Here is a 19,422-nt window from a genome sequence, read left to right on the forward strand (position 1 = left end):
GTCTAGGTATTCAGAATTGCAATCCACCTGAGTCTGCTTCCTACATTATGATTCACTAGGACTAGTGTTAAAACATCTTCAACACAAAGAAATGCAAGGTATTCACAAGCCAAGGAAACACTTATATCACTATGTTTTGCTTCGAATCTTGCATGTGTGTGCATGTTCAGGTGCACAGACCATCTGTAACAACATTCACACAAACACACGCATATACAAACTTTAAAAAAAAATATGCTCTACATTAGGCATGTCCTGAACATCTATTCAAGGATTGTAACTCGTATCTCTTCCTACTAGACAGCTACTTGTCCTTCATATTCCCTCAAGATATACAGATTAAACGTAAAGACAAGTCCTGAGGGTAAGGGGTGGGATAAAGACTAAATGGAGGCCTGAGGCATACCCTTTAGAACCTCTCATTTGGAAAGTCAACTTCATAATGCCCCCAGCCACACACCCTCCCCACACAGATTGACTTGACCTTTACATTTTAATTCTGCTTTGTATAAAACTTGAGAAAATCAGCAATTCTTTGAAATAATGTTTCTAATAACTTACACTAAAAGGAAGTGATTTTTATTTAATTTGTTACTTTTGTGAGTTAGAATAAAGCAATGCAGTGTTTCTACACTCTGAATGTTTTTGTATCCTTTAACTTAAGTCTCTTGTTCGCTCATAAGGAAACTGAAAAAGCAAAGTACCCAGCAAAACTGGGACATGGGTGTCTCACAAGACCAACCAACCAAATAACGTATTTCTAGAAAAAACAAGGAGATGATTGTACTATTCTGGGTAAAGAGATAGCAGTTTAAGCCTCCATGGTTTGAAGAGTTTCTGACAATTTACCTGTGTACAGCATGAGCAAAAATGTGGCAGCTGTCTTCCAACCACACATCAAGACAACAGCTTCCTGCAAAAGAGCTTCTCCAGCTCTTTCCTCCTACCTGTCCTCATCTTCTATAGTTTCTCTTCAAAAATAACTAAATGCATGAGCTAGGAGCTTACACGCATGGAGAAGATAGAAGAATGATACCTACAAGTTACCTATTTATAGAAAAGTGTTAGCACTCCTCAGAAGGCTCCTTGGAAACATACCAACCTATCTGCCCTTGGGATTCCACACTACTGACCCTACCACTTCTGAAACAGATCCCCAAACTAAGGAACAAAGGTACTTACGGTTTCCCGCCAGGTATTCCTGCCAGGTTGGGAGGGATAGAAGGTACTCTCATGTGAGGAGGAGGATCAAAACCAACCTGATAATAAAAGAAAAGCGTGGCAGACTCAGTTTATGCCAGGTGGACACTCTGTGGACATTTAGTTCATATAAGAAATCCACATATCCCCTAAGCAATGTTAAGTGGGCACAGTAACAAGGGCTGGTATTTTTCCAAAGAAAACATACAATGTAGTAACTCAACCACATCTAAAACACCATAAAACACACTTCTGTTTTGTGATGTGGAGATGAGGTATGATCAATTTGTACAATCCAGGTACCAGCTTTCCAGGATAAACATTTTCCATATACATCGGTGGTCCTGTCTTTCTAAGCAAATACAGGGAGGATAGGAAACAGTCTATCTAGCACTAATACCATTGGCTATTTCATTCTTTTCATCCTTGGGAACCCTTAGAACATTTTGGAATGCTACAGTGTAACAGGCTATTATCCTAAAATGATAAGAGCACTGACCCCACCCCATCCCCCATGGTAACCAAAACTGTTGGACACTACTCATCAAAGTCAGTATTTACAGACTCTATGCTACCCCTGTTTGTGCACCATAAAAACAATTAAGCACTTTCACACTAGATTATAAGAGGCAATCCACTCAAGGAGGTAAAGAAAACAAAACTGTACATGATATATTTCAAATGGCTTACAGGAAAGATTTGCTGTGAGTTGTATTTTACTCCTTTTCCTTGTGTAATTTTATCATTCAAAAGCAGTTCTGTATCTTTTAGGTAAAAAAAACAAAAACAAAAACAAAAAACCCTAGGTCATTTGAGTGACAAAACATAGGGCAACATGGAGAGACTGGCCCAATGGTTTTAAAATATGTCCAACTCAGACAAAAATCTCTTCTTTTACATAAGCCAGTGTGTTCACTTTAAAGAACATATAGGTATAGAAAACAAAAGATTATGGCTTCTCAAATGTTCTTTTGAAGATGTAGAAAAAGGAAAACAGCTCAAAAATACATGACAATAATCACTTCAATATTTTCAGATTTAAAAAAAAAATACTTTTGGTGAGAGAAAGCTGTATCTACCCTGGAACCATCCATCCAAGGAAACTCTAAACACTGCCGTTTTTATCCACAGACATGCTGAAACAAAAGACATTTGCCCTAGCTTAATAACCAGTATACTGGCCAAGGCTGACCAGAAGGTAAATATGTGGCTTGAACAGTGAGAATCACCTTTGGTGTTTGTTTTCAAGCATGTTGTTGGGTATATCCCATTTAAGGCAGTGAGGGCATATATATCTTAGACCCAATCACCCAGGATACAATTCTATGCCTTTCATCCCAGTTCGTGTACCCAGAAGCTTGTTGCCTGATCACTAAACACCTTGGGCCCTGTACCCTTTGGGTTGCCTACTCACTGGAGCACACCCAAGCACCTGACCTACCATTGGGGAGCGCCCATAGGCCACCACAGCAGCAGCAGCTGCAGCAGCTGCAGCGCTCATCTGTGGAGACATGCTGTGTAGACCTGCATAGGCAGCGCCAGGGCTGGTCAGCTCTCCGTTCATGCCTGCATGGGGCACCATGCCAAAGGGGGCAGGGTATGGGCCAGGCACTGCCAGGGGCGTCCTCAGGCCAGCTGCTGCAAGGAAACATGGCATGTATGATGAAACTGACTATCATGCCGAACCTGACCAATGATTCTAGTCATTAGTTATAATAATGGGCAGGATTTCAGGGGACAGCAATCATGATCCCCAATCTAGACACAAGATCCATTCCTTCCCACAGCTGAATTCTCCTCAAGGACAGAAAGCACAACCCTCATATTTCCTCATTGGCAAAGCAGCCACACCAGGAAGCCAGGAGGATTAATCGACATCTTTGCACCCAATTCACAAAGGGCAAGCCAAGGCACAGATTCTGAGTGTTTACCTGACTTAATCTCAAAAGAAGATTTTCTGGATAAAATCCAAGATTTCTCCTTGAGTCCGAACTTTCCACTCCCTGGTACCAATTCCAAATGAAAACCAAATCCTGGATTTACGCAAACCAGAGCAGGGCTTTAGGAAGAACATTCTGGTGCCTAACTTCCCTGGACTCAAGCTGCTGCATTTTAGCTTGTCCAGTGAGGAAGATCAATTTCAAAGTTATGACTGACCTCATGAGCTAGAGTATCAGCAAAACCCTCCCAACTTCCTGATTCCTGAAGATGTAGCAAAAAAACAAAACAAAATAAAACAAAACAGCCCAGCCAACTACAGGTGGCAAAATATATACTTTGGCTATAAAATCAGCCACTTTGGTTAGTTGGTTGGTTGGTTGGTTGGTTGGTTGACAAAGGGCTTACTTAATATTAGCAACATCAGCCAGATGTAGAACGACAATTTGTAAGATTATGTTGAAATAACTATCAGAAACTTTATTGTAATCACTAGGATTTGAACTACTTTGAAATAAAAGAGAAGCTGAATGTAAATAGTTAGAGACTAACTGGTGCAGCTGCTGGAATCCAGGACAAATGTGCTTGTTACCATGCCTTTTCAAACAGGAGAACAGCTCTAAGTGGTTCACATTCAGGGGCAAACTGTCAGGAGATTAGCAGACAACACATCAAGCTGGGATAGAAGAAACAAAGCACAGTAGGAGAAGGGGTGCTGACCTGCTTGGTTGACAAGGGGCTCCATGGCTGGAGGCTTGCCGAGACCTGGACGGAGGCCTGGAGTAGCGCTGGTGCCCGGGGTTGGCATGTCACTCCGAGGCGTTGGTGTGCTGGATTTCAGAACAGGCGTGTTGGCTTTTTCATGCTGGTATCATTAAACAAATTAAATGAGTATTATTTTTAATCCAAGCCATATTACACAATTTATCACAACAGCAGCTGGTGCACTGGGCACCTTCTAGTTACTCCCTAGCCAATTTTCATAAATCCACACAATGTCGACAGCATTAACTTGTGAGTGAGAAATGTTGACCTTTCCTCTTCCTGCCAGATTAAAACTCGAGCCGGAGACACACAGAGCATGATCCTCCACAAATTTTATTTAAAAAAAAATTTTCCATGAAGCTTGTGAACTTAGGGTCTTTACCCTGTCAGAAAGATGACCACACAGAGATTCTTTCCAAGCCACTTCAAAGGATGTACCTGGCCTCCAAATCTATAAAGTGGAACCCTTTCCCCAGCCTCACCTTTTGGGGATTCAGACTGACAGTGACAGACAGTGGAACTACCAATTATTTTAGAAGCAAACCAGCATTTCAGAGATAAAGTTCCAGAAGTACTTGTCCCACACTGCTTATACACAGGCCCCAAAAGACATCTCTATGGCTACCTAGCTAAAGAAGACTCACCAGTGCAAACAGGAAACTTATCACCTGCCAGCAACCTTTATAACTTGAGACAGTAATACAATAAAAAAGGTATCTTCTTTTATCTTCCAACTCCTGTGTCCCTAGAACACTGTTCAAGAAGGAGCAGGGTGTAGAAAAGAGAGTGAGCCAAATTCTCCAAGCTCTGGCTTAGGATTTGATATTATTCTCAACAAGTTACTCAGGCTTGGCTTTACTCTACTTGCATAAAGCAATAACCTTGAGGCCACCAACGCAAACATCAGCTTTGAGGTCGTCTCACAATGTAAGACAGACTTGACTTCTAGTTCAAGAGCTTCCTTCTTGCCAGATCCTCCCAAATATAGCCACTACAGGCAAGCAGTGCCATCCTCAGAAATACAAGATTTGTTCAATGGCTAAAGGACTACATGAATGGGTTATGATGCATCCACCAACGATCTCAAGCCTCCTGTGCATATGCCATTTCGGATATGATATGCACAATGGCTCAGTTTACCCCATAAACAGTAGCTTAGCAATATCTGCTAAGTTTCGCAGAGCTGAGTCATGACCATATCTAAGGAAAAACTGATGAACAGAAACTTACACGGTCATTCTAATCATGGTCTGAGAGATAAAGGAGGTAATGATAAATAGTGAATAGGACAGCAAGTGTTTCAAAAGTTGCACACAAAATCCCTAGTTCACACTTTAAGCAGCAAAATCCCTAGTTCACACACTTCAGGATCCCATGTCCCACAAAGAAAATGGCAGTGTCACCCAGAGAAAAGAGCAGCTCCTACCTACCAGGTTCACTTCTTTGGATTTCAGGGATGAGGAACTTCCAGAGGAGGCTGTGGATGCCGGGCTACCTGAAGCATCTTTCTTCAACAGACGGTTTTTGTCAATTCCGTTTTCCCGGGGTGAGTGTGTGGGGCTTGCATGTGGAGAAGAAGGGTCCTCAACACACAATAACAAGTTGACATGTTTTAGCTCAGAATGAACATACTCTTTTATACTCTCAACTAAAGGGCAATATTGAAAATCTTTTAGATTCGAGAAGTATAATGCTCCCTAAATGAGGAAAATGGTATTTATAAAATGCCCAGAACCATATCATAAGGAAAACAATCATTTCTCTCCCAATACCCAGGTGCATCCTCTAGCCAGAAATCCAACATAGAAATTAAAAATGACTTAGGAAACAGATTTTTCTTTCTGGTGGGTTGGGGAATCAAACACAGTTGGTGCCAATGATAGACAAACACTCCTGAACTGAGCTACATTCCCAAGTGTTTTAAAAGGGAAATTACAGTTTCAATTAGGTTATGACTACTCTGTATAAACATCCATTAAATTCTTGATACATGAAGGTCCAAGACACAGATATTGTAACTCAAATCCACTCACTTACAACTGGACTTTTCTCAACACTATTCAAGAAAATCCTTGATGAAAAAGTTACCTCATTAGACACATCCACAACTAAGTTGTCGTCACTCTTGTCCCCATCACTGTCCTAGAAAAAAATTAATTTTGTTTAGTAAAAACTAAGAATAAGTTTTGAACTGTTCAGTTTTTTTCAATAATTCTTGGAAGCAGACAAGCTAAACAAACTTGCAGGCTCCAGTCTATAGGCATTTACCATTACCTTTCCCCCACTGCCCTATAACCTAGGGTACACTGAGCTCCACCTAAATGCTGCTGTAGTACAAGCCAGCTGCCCAGTCTCAATTTGCTCATAAAACATATGTTCAAAGGGCTTGATGTCTGTAATGAGAGTAAATTTCTTAGAATCTGAATTTGTATACCTTCATATTAGAATTCAGAGCACTTCATTTCAAAGTAAAGAACAACATACCATTGCTTTTATACTTAAAGATATGCAGCTAGTCAGTATGGGGCTCACAGTCAATTCATAACTATAGAAATAAATGTACTTATGCCACCTTTCTATGAGGTCACTAATTATAACAACAACAACAACAAAAAAAAACCAAAATCTATCACATGTAAAGAATAAACTGCGGCAGCTGGTGATACAGCTCAATTCAGAGCACCTACTATGGACAAAGCCCTGGATTTGAAGCCCAGAACTGTACAATATCAGATGAAATGCTGCACACCAGTACTCAAGTCAGGAAAGTTCAAGTCCATGTCATACTTGGTTACAAAATGAGTTGAAGCCTGCCTAACTACTATATAAGATTTCCTGTCTCAAAAAAGGGGGGATCAGGTGGCTAAAGAGATTTAATTCAATGGCTAACGTATTTGCTGTATATAAGGACTGGAGTTCAGATCCCCAGAATTAACGGATGTCATATAGGCTCAGAGGGTACCTGTAACTCTAGTACTCAGGAGACAGAGATAGGGGATCCCTGGACATTCTAGGTAGATGGACTCTAGGAAATTGGCAAGACTTTTGACTCTATAAAACAAAAAATTGGAGTGCTATAAAAGATACAATGTCAACTTCATATATCCACATGTACATTCAGGCACCATATATATGGAAGTAAAAAAAGATAAAAAGCAGACAGAGGTAGCTGAAGGGCACTGCCATCTAGTATAGGGTTCTTCACTGTCTTCTCACTGAACTCTAAAGTTGGCTAATCACAGGAAATTCCAGGGTTACATTGCATTTAGAAAAGCTGTGAGTTAAAGATGAGTTCATTCCTATATCAAAGTTTGAAAAATTCCATTTTCTTAGTGTGGTGTAAAATAAGTGCCCTCCATAAGCTCAGATGCCTGAATACTTGGCCCCTAGTCAGTGGCTGTGTTTGGCTTTACTGGACAAAGTATGTCACTGGGGTAGTCTTAGGTTTTTCGGTACAAGCAGCACTGCTAGGCCATACAAAAGTGATATGGAAGTTACCAGCAGCATAAACTGACAGCCAATGCTCCAGTTAAAAGCATCCAAATTAAAAATTTACTGAAATACTTTCATTGAAAAAAAAGTGATAAAGAAAACCTATCTGCTTCTAGTGTCAAAGAAAAGCACAAATGTTCTCAGCTGTCAAGAGTAGAAATGGTGAACAACCATAAACTTAAAAGGCTTCTCTATAGGAAAAGATCTATTAAAATGCTCATAGTACAGAAGGTGAAATGGATTAACTATAGCAAAGAACTTATTACCATTGCACTCCTTTTTAATTTAGAAAAAACCTTTCCTTTCAATGAAAAATAAATATGAGAAATACATATATAGTATTATAATGACCCAAGTAGAAAAAATAATATTCTTATCTTTTTATCATTTCTGTTTGGGACCTAAAACTCCTGCCTTATACTTCTTCATAAACATGCAACAGGCTTTGTAAACAAAATTCATCTTACTCTGCTGTAGAAAAGTATCTTCATTCTGTCTTAAGAATTTTGTGTTTTCTAGATCCTCATTTCCCATACCCTATAACCCCTCCCATGGCATTCTGACGTGAATTATTCTTATTTTCTACAATTGAAATGCAGCTTTGTATTGGGCCCTTCTGCAAATATAAACCAGCACAATACAGTAAGGTTCTGTCAAAGAGTTCTGGTCTTAGGTTTTGCCTCCCACATGTTCCAATATAATCTCATTTTTGTAAGGAGACAAGACATTAGTACCAGAAAAACATCAGGTCAAGATACTGATTCTTGGTCCCTCATTGCTGAATTAAATATGTAAGCCTTGTGGAGAAACTGATAATACAGAACCAGGTATCAGCAAATGGTCCACCTTCTGAACATCATAGACCTTCTTGATTGCTGATACTGAATGTTCTAAATGAAAGCAAACTCATGCAGCTCTAAGCAACAGAAAGTAGTAGAAGGATATTTAAACGGCTTGGGTTAAACTGGAGAGAGCCAATGACCTTGGTTTTTGAGATGTTTATTAAATCATGATATAAACTGTGAAGTGATCTAGGACCTCTAGGGAAATGCCAATTCTAAAAATAGATTCAGGACTGCAATACAGCATGGCTTTGGAAGAAGGTGCTTCCAGAGTGCTACTAACCCATGACCTCTGCTGAAACACAAGCTCCTGGCAAGTTTCATTAGCTATGAAATGAAGATGATACCCAAGTTGGCAAGTTTTAGTAAGAACTAAATGAAATGATCTGTGTCAGAGCACAGGGTTCCTGGCACTATTCCTGGCAAACAAACTGTTATTATTAGCTGAAGGCTTAGGCAAGCCAGCAAGAAACAGAAGCCTGTGTCTAAATTTCCCCACAGCTTCAAAGTAGATCCTTCCTTCAAGGCCAACAGGCAAGTGGCTCAAGTCAGTCTGATGTTATACTTTTGTTTGTTTTTTGTTTGTTTGTTTTGTAGTGTCTATGTGTTTTTACCATGCTGCTGATCAGATCTAAGGCCTGGCATGTGTTAAAAGTACTCTACCACAGAGCTATCTCTCCAAATTTTGATTTTATGACAAGTTCTCTCTAGATAGCCCAATTTGGCCTTGTCATTGTAACCCTCCTGCTTCAGCCTCCAGGTACTGGTGCTCAACTAACCTGACACTACTCTCCGGTTCCCTTTGTGAATAACTAAATTAGAAAGATCTAAGCCCAAATGAAGTGGAATATAATATATAGCCCTGATGAGAAATAACATCTTCCAGTGTAGGAACTTACCTGCTTTACAGTATGAAGAGATAAGAGAATTATTTCATTCTAGCATTACACCTGTATACTTGCTCACAGGGAAAGCAGCAAGTTAATTATCATTATGTGAAGTCCTTTATTCACTTACATAGTTATCCTTATCATCCACCTTCCGTTTTTTGATGTCACTGGAAAACTCTGGACCATTTCTGCGTTTATCTGTGCCTCTTAGGCTGTCTGGGACCAAGAGGGAATTACTCTGCAAGACAAAAAAGTACTAATAAAGCTTTCTTCCTAGGCCTCTTTTATGCAAAGAAACCCAACCTGGAAAAACTGTTTTAGAGACTGGACACTCCAACAATCTTGCATCTCTATTAAGTCACAAGTCTTAAGACCCTGTGGCAAACATTTAGACAGAGCTTCAAGAGAAACCTGACTTTATACCTATCTAACGGTTTAAACCCTGGTAGATCCTTGAGGCCCTATTTACTCAAATTGTGCTTCTGTTTAGTGTTGGAAAAATAGGCACTTGCTGATTGTATACAGATGTGTTTTTACTCATTTTCACTGCAACTTTTGGGGAGAAATATGAAGTCTTTGAATAATTCCTGATATCACTTTATTAGGCATATTATGACAGGAAGTCACTATGTGCCTCTTTTAAAAGGTACCTAAGATGCACGTAGGGGTAATAGTAGTTCCTAAATGCCCAATCATATTTCCCATAAAAATAAAGGATTTTTAAATTCTTTTAATTAATTGTTGAAAATTATTTGGCATTGTTGGTCAATACCACTGAAATTTAATATACAAAGAAGAAATCTTAACTACTTGTGAACCTTCAACAGCAAAAGCAGCTCTTACACAAAAGCAAGAACTTGGACTAAGCTTTGCCACAAACCATACAGGACACTTTCTTCAGCACATGCTGAGTATGAACAGTTGACCCAAAGAAAACAGGCATTTTAGATATTTTGGGGTCACATGACATGACGTGCCCATCCTTTCAATTCCCATCTCCCCTCAGGCTAAAGCAGAACTTGTTGCAAAGAGCTCTTGTAAGAGCTGGATTAGCATATGCAAGGGGCCAATTTGCTCAGTGATGTGTTACTGCATTGAACAATACTGAAAGAGCTGTGCAAAAACTGCCTTTCACAAGCCCAGATAACCCCAATTTCTGCCAAGATGCTTGAGAACTAAGGATGGGGTAGGGACAGAGAGTCAGCAATTATGCCACCTTTCCTGGCCCAAAGAGGACCACAATACATAGTATGTACCAGGAATAAATGTTTTATGTAACATTTTTTAAGGCTGTGGATTTCCATTCCTTACCAGTCACACACAATTGGCCAGGTGGTTGGCTCTCCAAGCTTACCAGGATAAGCCCTGTACCCGACTTTGACAATTCCATCACACACAGGAACAACGACAACAACAAAAAATACCCCCAAAAACAAAAACAATAAAACCTGGGGACTAGAAGGCACTTTGAAACCTCTTGTCCCACTTTAGAGTCGATCCAAAGCTGAGCTTTTTTTTATTCATGATTGTTCAAACAAAACAAATGGTCAGGAGGATTAGGTAAAAGGTAGAATGACCCACAAATTCAGTTCAAAGGCCCACAGTGCCTGGAGCTGAAAGGTGAGCTGACTAGATTTATGAAATAATTATTTAAGATTACCTCCTTAAAACCCTCAGACTCCAACCAGGGCCCATGGCTGGCCAAGGATGAGAATTAATAAACCCCACGCACAGCAGTTACTAGTATATTGAGGACATTCTAGCCCTGAGGTTATATCCAGACTCTGAACAGAACAAATGAATCATGAGTGGGGCCGTGTCTGCACCAGTGCCTTAATGGGAGAGTAAGTGCCTAGCTTCTCAGAGACTTGAAGTGCCAGGGTCAGGGACTCCCAGGGAGTCCCACCCTCTCACAGGAGAAGGGGAAAATGGGATTGTGGGACGGGGTTATGGTGGGAGGGGGCAGTGAGCAGAATGTAAAGTGAATAAGTTGAAAATAAATTTAATAAATAAATAAAAGAGTCTAGGTCTGGAGCAACTTTAAAGTCTCTAGCAAAATCAGCAGTGATAGTCCACAATACTCAGTCCAAACCCAAAAGCATTCCACACTTCTACAAGAACACCAGTTTCTGCTGGGACAGTAACATACATTTCCATGGCAGGTCTGTAAGGTTACCATGTTTTGAGCCCTCTGCTTCTGTAAAGTTCGGAACTTACTACTGTAATTTCCATTTCAGCAGCTTATATGAGTGAGGCCTACAACCTGAAGATTTTGAAAACCTCTGCAAACTCCCCTAAATTTGGTCTGGGCTAGTAATTAACATTCCTGGTTAACAGATTAGCCCATTCAACTACAGTTATAAAACAAAGCATCTCTAAATGCTTTTGATGCTATCAATTTAATTCAAAAAAGCAGCAAAGGTAGACCAGGGAGGCACAGAACATCAGATAGAGCCAGGGAACTTGCCTCACGCCACTGCCAGATGTCTACTAACCTTTAAGTCTACCCTCCAAGAAAGACACAGTGCCTCAATGACCTGTTTTTCTGAGTGTAATGCTCTAGGCTACTACACTACTCAGAAAACAATAGCAGTGTTCCTGACTTCCAACTGCCCAAGATATGTATATATTTGATGTTTATCCTTTGTTCTCCTGAAACATGAAGTAATTTCTAGGTACTGCTGAATTTCTTATGATAGTAAAAATACCGTTCTAGTTGTACCTGCTACTTGCTCCTATGGATGAAGAATAGGACAGTTATCTTTATTGTCATTATGAGTCACTGATAGATACATGTATTAAGAACTAAAAGATAAAACTAAAATATTGACTGAATGGCCCTTTGTTCCTTCAAAATTGATGACTATGTCACAGGCTATCTACAAGTCTACGTTATCTAAAAAGCATTTAAAAGAAGATTGCAAAACAATGAAATTGAGATGGCTTAAGTTCCTAAAATGGCTTGCAGTTAAGCTGGCCAAACACTTGCCTAGCATGTAAAAGGCTTTCAGTTGAACATATAGCACCACATATGGGGAAAGAACAATAATGTATCAAGCACAAAAGCCTCTGTATGGGCAGAGGTAAAGGCAAGCTTTAAAAGACATTCCTTTTCATTTTGCATATTACCTGGAATACCAAATAATGTCCAGAGAATAGATATGACTAGCCTAAGATTACAACCATTCTACCACTTTCAGTGGTAGAATACACAAGTGCTTTCTCTTCCAAGAAATTAAATTCTAAACTTGGTTTCAAAAAATATTTGTATCCATATATATTATGCAAATAAAACCAACAATGGCTCTTATGACTAGTGCTACACATTCTATTGTGACATACTGATGCCTGATACATACTGTCTGATAACCCTTCCTTACCACCAGACACACAACTTCTTGATCTATCAGGTTTACAGACTTTCCACACCAAGTGTAAAGATACTTGGAAAACCAAATAGTCTATTTCAAAGTAAGCAGATTTATTTGGAAATATAATATTACCTGTCTCTTAAAAAAGGGAGTGTGAGGGGGGGAAGAAAAAAATGATCACTGGTTAAAAGCATTGACTGTTCTTGCAAAGGACCTGGGTTCAGTTCTCAGTACCCACAATCAGTTGGTTCACAACTTCCTGTAATTTTTGTTCCATGGAATCCAACACCCTGGGCCTCCTTGGGCACCTGCACTCATACTGTTCTCATAAACTCGGGCACAGGCACACACAGGCAGAACAAATATAAACAAAATGCAGAACAACAAATAACAACAGAGAAAAGGAGCTGAGGGAATGACTCCTGAATAAAATGCTTACTGTGTGAGCATAAGAACAGTGTATTTAGATCACTAGCACCCATGTAAAGGAGCAGGTGTGTTTTGTCACCCCAATATTAACAGGCAGCCCACAGAGACAGGTGAATCCAAGGGCTCACTGGCCCACTAGTCTCAGTGAAATGAGCAGCACAAGGTTCAGTGAGAAAACCTTAGTCTGAAAGACTAAGGTAGTGAGTGACCTAAGAAGATTGCCAAAGTTGACCTCAAGACTCCTCATTTTTGCACGTATAAGCACACCTCCACACACACACTACCAAGAAAGACAGACTTTCTTACTTTCCATTTATAAATCCTACTACTAATGAGCCAAGACATGCGCTGGCCAAGTTCCCAGCAAAGCCACAAGCAATACATCTACCCTGGATGCTGTTCTATAAAGACCAGTTTTGGAGACCTTATAGACCTGTGTGCCATGGCAAAGGGCTCCCCTTCCTAGAGTTTGCAAAGATTCTAATTTACTGCACAGAACTCATCAAATAGATGCCTGCTGAGTGAAGATTTAACAGCATCAGATTTTTACCAACATTAGAACCAAAACAAGTGATTGGCAAGTTTTCATCTATAGGTCCTTCAAATATTGCTAACATTGGGCACAATTCTCTTATAAACATCTCAAGGACTGGAATTTCAGGCTGCATTTTAAGTTTTTATTTTAAAAATCTGTTAAATAAACAAAATCATCTTATTGTGTGTTTTCTACAAGACCTCAAACTAGGATTTATGCAGCCCACAGGAACATGACAAACACGAACAATCAGGGTTTAAACCCATACTTAATATTCTAGGGGTTGGGGATTTAGCTCAGTGGTAGAGCGCTTGCCTAGCAAGCGCAAGGCCCTGGGTTCGGTCCACAGCTCCGGAAAAAAAAAAAATTCTGAACTATAACATTATATCCTGTATATGCTTATACTTAAAGGGAGAGGTATAACTGACATATACGAAAAAAGAAAACAGGTCAACATCATTTGCTTAATTTCTCCTGTTTGTATGAAGAACCTACACAGGAAATGACTGGACAAGATTAATAGTCCAGCACAAAGGGGCTTCTTCCCTTAGGACAAGCTGGGATTATTTGAGCAGACGAAATCTTGGAGCATCTACACCAACAGCAAACAAATAAGTATTAAAGATACTTAGTTTCCCGGAGTCACATCTACCCCACACTACCAAGAGAACAGTTATGGAGTTCTTCAAGAGAAAAGCTCCAGGTAAAACTTCCTGGCATGCTGGCAGAGTAGTATGAGCCGAGAATTGCAACAATCAGTAAGTTCAGGCAGGCAGTTCAAGGGCAGCCTAGGCTACATGAACACCTATTTCAGAAAAAAAACAAATCCCCAAAGAAAACTTCCTGTGTGCATTCCCTTTAGGTAAGAGCGATGACACTTTGTAATAGAGAACATCCTTCGTAAAACACACCAGGGCGTTGTCTGTTACAGTAAAGAGCTAAGACTGAGCAAGACAGTAGTAAGCAAAGTATTCAAACTGGTGGTAAGGGAAGCCAATAGGTTCTTAAAATATCCAACATTAAACATTGAAATGCAATTTTAAAACCATAGTTTTCTGTAAGAGTTTACAGGATAAGCACTGGCTAAACCTCAAGCAAGCTTGATATTACGTTATCTTGATCTGTCACTGCAACCCACTAAATAAGGCAGCAAAGACTCAGGTACTTTGATAAGGATAAAAGCAGTCTGTATGATCTTGTTCCAAGAACTTTATTTTTTTAGCAACTTATCAGTAGTGATTGAACACATCGACTCAGAGAATCCTGTATTTAACTTAACAAAATGCCTTGTGAATGCTACATTTCTCAAATACTCAGAAATCTCCAAGCACTTAAGTAACTTATCTGACAACAAATTCAAACCTTGAAACCACCAATAGCAAACAAGAGAGAGAGCCACTCATTGACACAGCAAATGTTAGACAGGCTTTCCTCTAATCAAGAGAGCACAATTCAAATGAATTCTCCAGCTGCTATGCTGATTCCCTTGGGAACAGTCTCTTCCCTGCAGGACAAGTGGTTGTGTCAGAGGCACAGATTGGAGACTCGAGACACCTCATTTATCCTCAGTTACACTAAGACGGTGGGAACCTAATTTGATAGCACATTCCACACTGACAATTAACTTCTCGGGGAACATTAAAACAATTAGGTAAGGATGCACCCCATCACATCTGTCTGTTGTCTCCATCGACACTTGATGGCAATTAAGCCATCACCCTACACTACACTTTTGCAGCAGTACAAATTGGCCATTCACATTTTCTACTACCCACTTCAAAAAAAAAAAAAAAAAAAAAAGCACTTTTACTCATAACCATAGGGATCATCACTTATCAACAAGAAAGTAGAAAATATATCCATAGGGCACACACGTAACCTCTCCAAACTCTGCAGCGAGCCTGAAAAGGGCACATCTGTCTCACAGTTACATGCAGAATGTAGATAAGTTTTACCAGGACCACACAGACCTATGCAGGTGGGCCTTGCAGGAGATGAAACTGAGCCTGTAATATACTTGAATGTGACACATTAAACCACATGACTCTGTCACCACTTCTCATCCCCCTAAATTGCCCTTCACATTCCTTTTCTAGAAAAAGCAAAACAAATTCACTCAGGAACAGAACAAATACTTAAAAACAACCTAAGTGACTTTAACACAATTATGTCCCCAACTCATAAAACAGAGACAGAAAAGTCAGTGTGTCAAGTTTTTCTTACTGGGGGTACTTTGGTGCCTCTCAGTTCTTTCAGCCTGGCTACGTATGGCTGAAATTTCTAATCTGAAATGCAAAATTTCAAAGCTCCAAAACCTGAACTTTTTAAGCAATAGCTTTAGACTTCAGAGCATTTTCATTAACAACCAGTAAGTCTACAAATATTCCCAATTCTAAAACTCAAGTCTGAAACACTTTTTAGACCCAAGTACTTCAGATAAGATATTCAAACTGCATTTCCTAATGTAAGAAATGGCCCTAAAGTAACAAAACATTAGGTCAGGACCTAAGCAGTTTGGATTTCTAACAGCATCTTTGTCTACAGCTCACCTGAAATATACAGATGCTATCTGAATTACCAGTGGGAAAATAGCAGTGATCACAAGGTTGAAAGAAAAAGGGAAAAGAACCACATACCTGCTCACAAAGTTTTTGAATTATACAAACCGAAGTCTAACACTGACTATGGGGTCTGGACTGGACAGATGGCTCAGCGGTTAAAAGCACTGGCTCATCTCCCAGGACTTGGGTTCATTTCGCAGCACCTACACAGCAGCTTACAATCATCTCCAATACAGGATCCATTGCCATCTAGTCCCTGAGAACACTAGGCACACATGTGATACATATACATACATACAGGCAAAATACACATACACATAAAAATAAAAACTTGATAGGGGTGAAAGATGCCTGTTTTTGCACTGATCACAGTTAGACAGACCTGAATGTCTTCCCAGGAGGCACAGGCCTCAGCACTTATCTAAGGAAAGAAATCCCACCCCCACCATCACAGGTACACACCAACCCTAACCCCAACCCCCTAAGATCACTAGGCCTGTCTCCTTCAGGACTTAATTCCCAGCAGGAATGTCAGTTTTTTTCAAGCAGTGATAAATATTGCCAAAACACGATTGTGTAGAGAGGCAACTGCCTAAGTAGAGTTCATGTTTCCTACAGTCCCTGGAAGTCAATATTTTACAGGAATTATCTCAATTTTTTCCCCTGAATATCCAAGCCATCCTTTCTCAAAATTTAATCTGTAAATAGTTAGGCAAAAGACCCTTCACTACCCTATTTACTTTCAACAAAGCTGAATGTGCTCTACTGAGCAGGCCTGCTTTGCTGGATTAGCTCCGAGGATGACAGACTTCCACCTAGGGAGATGAACCGTCACATCCATAAATGCACTGTACAACCTGTGTAATACATTTTAAAAATATTGTGTGTTTTCTGAGTATGTACTCAAAGGGTAGGGATACACACCTACCACAGCATGCATGTACAGGTTAGAAGACAAGCTGCAGGTGTTAATTCTCTCCTCCTACCATGTGGGCCCAAGGGATTCAGCTCAGGTCATGAAGCACCTTTCCCAGTTGAGCTATCTTGCTTGCTCTCTTAATTGGATTTTAAAGGAAGAGGAACCCACACTTACTGGGATTACAGGTATGCACTTACCAATCTAGCCTGTTCTACCATTTCTTTTTAAAGAAATGTAATTATTTGCTGGTCCTCCAAAGCCAAGGATTTCAAGTAGATGTGTTTAAGTGACACTCCTTTTAGACAAAATTTAATGGAAGTCACCTTTAAACTAAATAATATTTGTGCATTATTTCTTTTATTATTCATAGTTCAGCAGTTAAGAACATGTGTTGCTCTTGCAGAGGATACAGGTTAAGTTCCTAGGGCTCACACAGTGGCTAAGAACCATCTGTTCCAACAGACCTATACTTTCTTCTGCCCTTGGCAAGCAAGAGGAGCACACATGGTACATATACACATAGGCAAACACTCATTCACTGAATATGGTCTTTCTTTAGTACTATTTATTTGTTCAACAGCCATACTTACATATAAAGGTTTATAAGTTAAAATGCAAAACAACAACAAACAGGCATGGTAGGCTCTGCCTGCAATCCCAACACTTAGCAAGCAGAGACAGGAAAATGGGCACTGAGTCTTGAGGTCAGCCTGGACCAGAGTGTAAGTCCTTGACTCTAGTAAAAGGAAGAGGCTGGAAAGCTGGCTGAGAAGACAAGACAGATAAAGACAGAACTGACTCCCACAAATAGTCCTCTGACCTTTCCATATAGATCATGGTGCACCTGTACAGAGGCATCTGCACACAAAATAATTAAGAAAACAACAAACAAACAGGCAATCAGGGAAAGGACTCTGAGAATTATTGGTCAAATTTAAAACTAAACAAACAAGAGGGAAAGCCCAGCACAAGCCCTTCGTGGTATTCTGCCTCATCCACTAGGGAATATTCTGTTCTTAGTACTTTCTTTTTACAGCTTTTACACTAAAACATATTGCCTATGTGAAGGTTCATTTGTTTTATAACCTAAAAGCATAAAAAACAAACGGAGTAATACTATCATTGGGAAATATTTTTGAAGCACCTACCATACAGCCATTTTCCTCTGGAGTTGCACATTTTTGCATTTGATTTAAGTAGTATGTTTATTATACAAGCAGCAAAAAATAGTAGAAAGGAGTCAGTGTAGTCATGGCTCAACCTGTCTGAGTTTGAGTCAAGAACCCCCATCCCCCAAGAAAGACCCAGAGACTTTCACAAATCCCTTAAGACAAATTTTCTTCAAGAATGACATGAAAACAATTGTATCACAGACTGAAAATATGAGCTGGTCAGAACCTAGTCAAGTTTCTTTTAAGCCAGCATTAGAGATATTTGAAAATATTAAAAAGCAATTCACTCATCAAAAGCCTGCTTTACAGAAAACATTGCTTTTTCATTAATATCAAAATGATTAACACAACTGAATAGCTCTGTATCTAAATGGTTTTTAAAGTTTTATTCTAATATTGTAAATGTCAAAGTGTATCAAAAGAGTCCTTTGGGGGTCCTCAGTTAAAAGAAAAACACTGAGTCAGACTGATTTGAAACCATCCTCTTCATCTCTCTAGTGAAGAAGGATAGCAGCAAAGAGTCAAGTAAAATCAGGTTCACAACTCCATGTCCTTTACCAAAGAGTACTACAATATTTTAGGCACTAAAAATACTCAAACTTCATTACCCACTGGTTCTCATATTCAATTCTATGCCAAGTTGAGAAGCTAACTTTTAATTTTATTCTACTGCATCGAAACCTACCTTAGATAAAGAGAATAATTTAACTCCTCTACAAGCTCTATTAATGTTTGACTAAAGTTAGTGTACTTTTCCATTTTCAGCGCTGAAATGATAATTATTAGGCAGAAAGACAGTATACGCAAATATATACATACATACACTTCTAAGCTTATCAAAACTCTTACATGTTAAAGGACACAAGCCATCATCACTCTATCATTGTTGTCCTCCATGTTTCTATGAAGGTCACTGAATATAAACTCAGAAATAATCTATAGCTTCCTAAAACTCAAGAACTGTTTTATACTCTTTTGAGGATGAAACTAGAGGGAGGATATATTTGGGAGAAGGAAAACCAGTAGGAACCAAAAAAGAAAAAAAAAAAAAAAAAAGGACAATGAAAGCAGAGATTCATGTTAGTCGGAGAAACCTTTTAGTTTATATGCTAACTAGAAGACCAATTTAAAAACGAGTATCCAACTGATCCCCTCCTACCCACTCTCATTTCCTCCAATTATTAAGTACTTGTTTACAATTTTAGTCAAAATTGGAAAAGATTGCATATTTGTGGGCAAGGCCTCTTAGCAGCCTCAGCATACAAACCTGTTTGGACCCAAGACATTTCTCAGTCCTCTGCCAGTGGA

At 39.5% G+C, this 19,422-nt stretch overlaps 1 protein-coding gene across 22 annotated transcripts in view; it reads right to left on the reverse strand.

Moving 5' to 3' along the window:
- Positions 1–19,422, reverse strand: part of Tle1 (TLE family member 1, transcriptional corepressor) — an 83,448-nt gene that overhangs the window by 17,209 nt on the left and 46,817 nt on the right. For 8 of the 22 annotated variants that reach the window (XM_087549764.1, XM_087549763.1, XM_087549750.1 and 5 more), the window contains 7 exons: positions 9,255–9,365; positions 5,992–6,045; positions 5,334–5,486; positions 3,859–4,003; positions 3,132–3,233; positions 2,642–2,838; positions 1,183–1,259 (listed from right to left, as the gene is read on the reverse strand). In XM_087549764.1, coding sequence (XP_087405890.1) covers positions 1,183–1,259; positions 2,642–2,838; positions 3,132–3,233; positions 3,859–4,003; positions 5,334–5,486; positions 5,992–6,045; positions 9,255–9,365 — 839 coding nt within the window. 22 annotated transcript variants of the gene reach the window in all.

The sequence above is a fragment of the Rattus norvegicus genome, chromosome 5 (assembly GCF_021556685.1).
Source record: "Rattus norvegicus strain SHRSP/BbbUtx chromosome 5, alternate assembly SHRSP_T2T, whole genome shotgun sequence".
NCBI classification, from domain to species: Eukaryota; Metazoa; Chordata; class Mammalia; order Rodentia; family Muridae; genus Rattus; species Rattus norvegicus.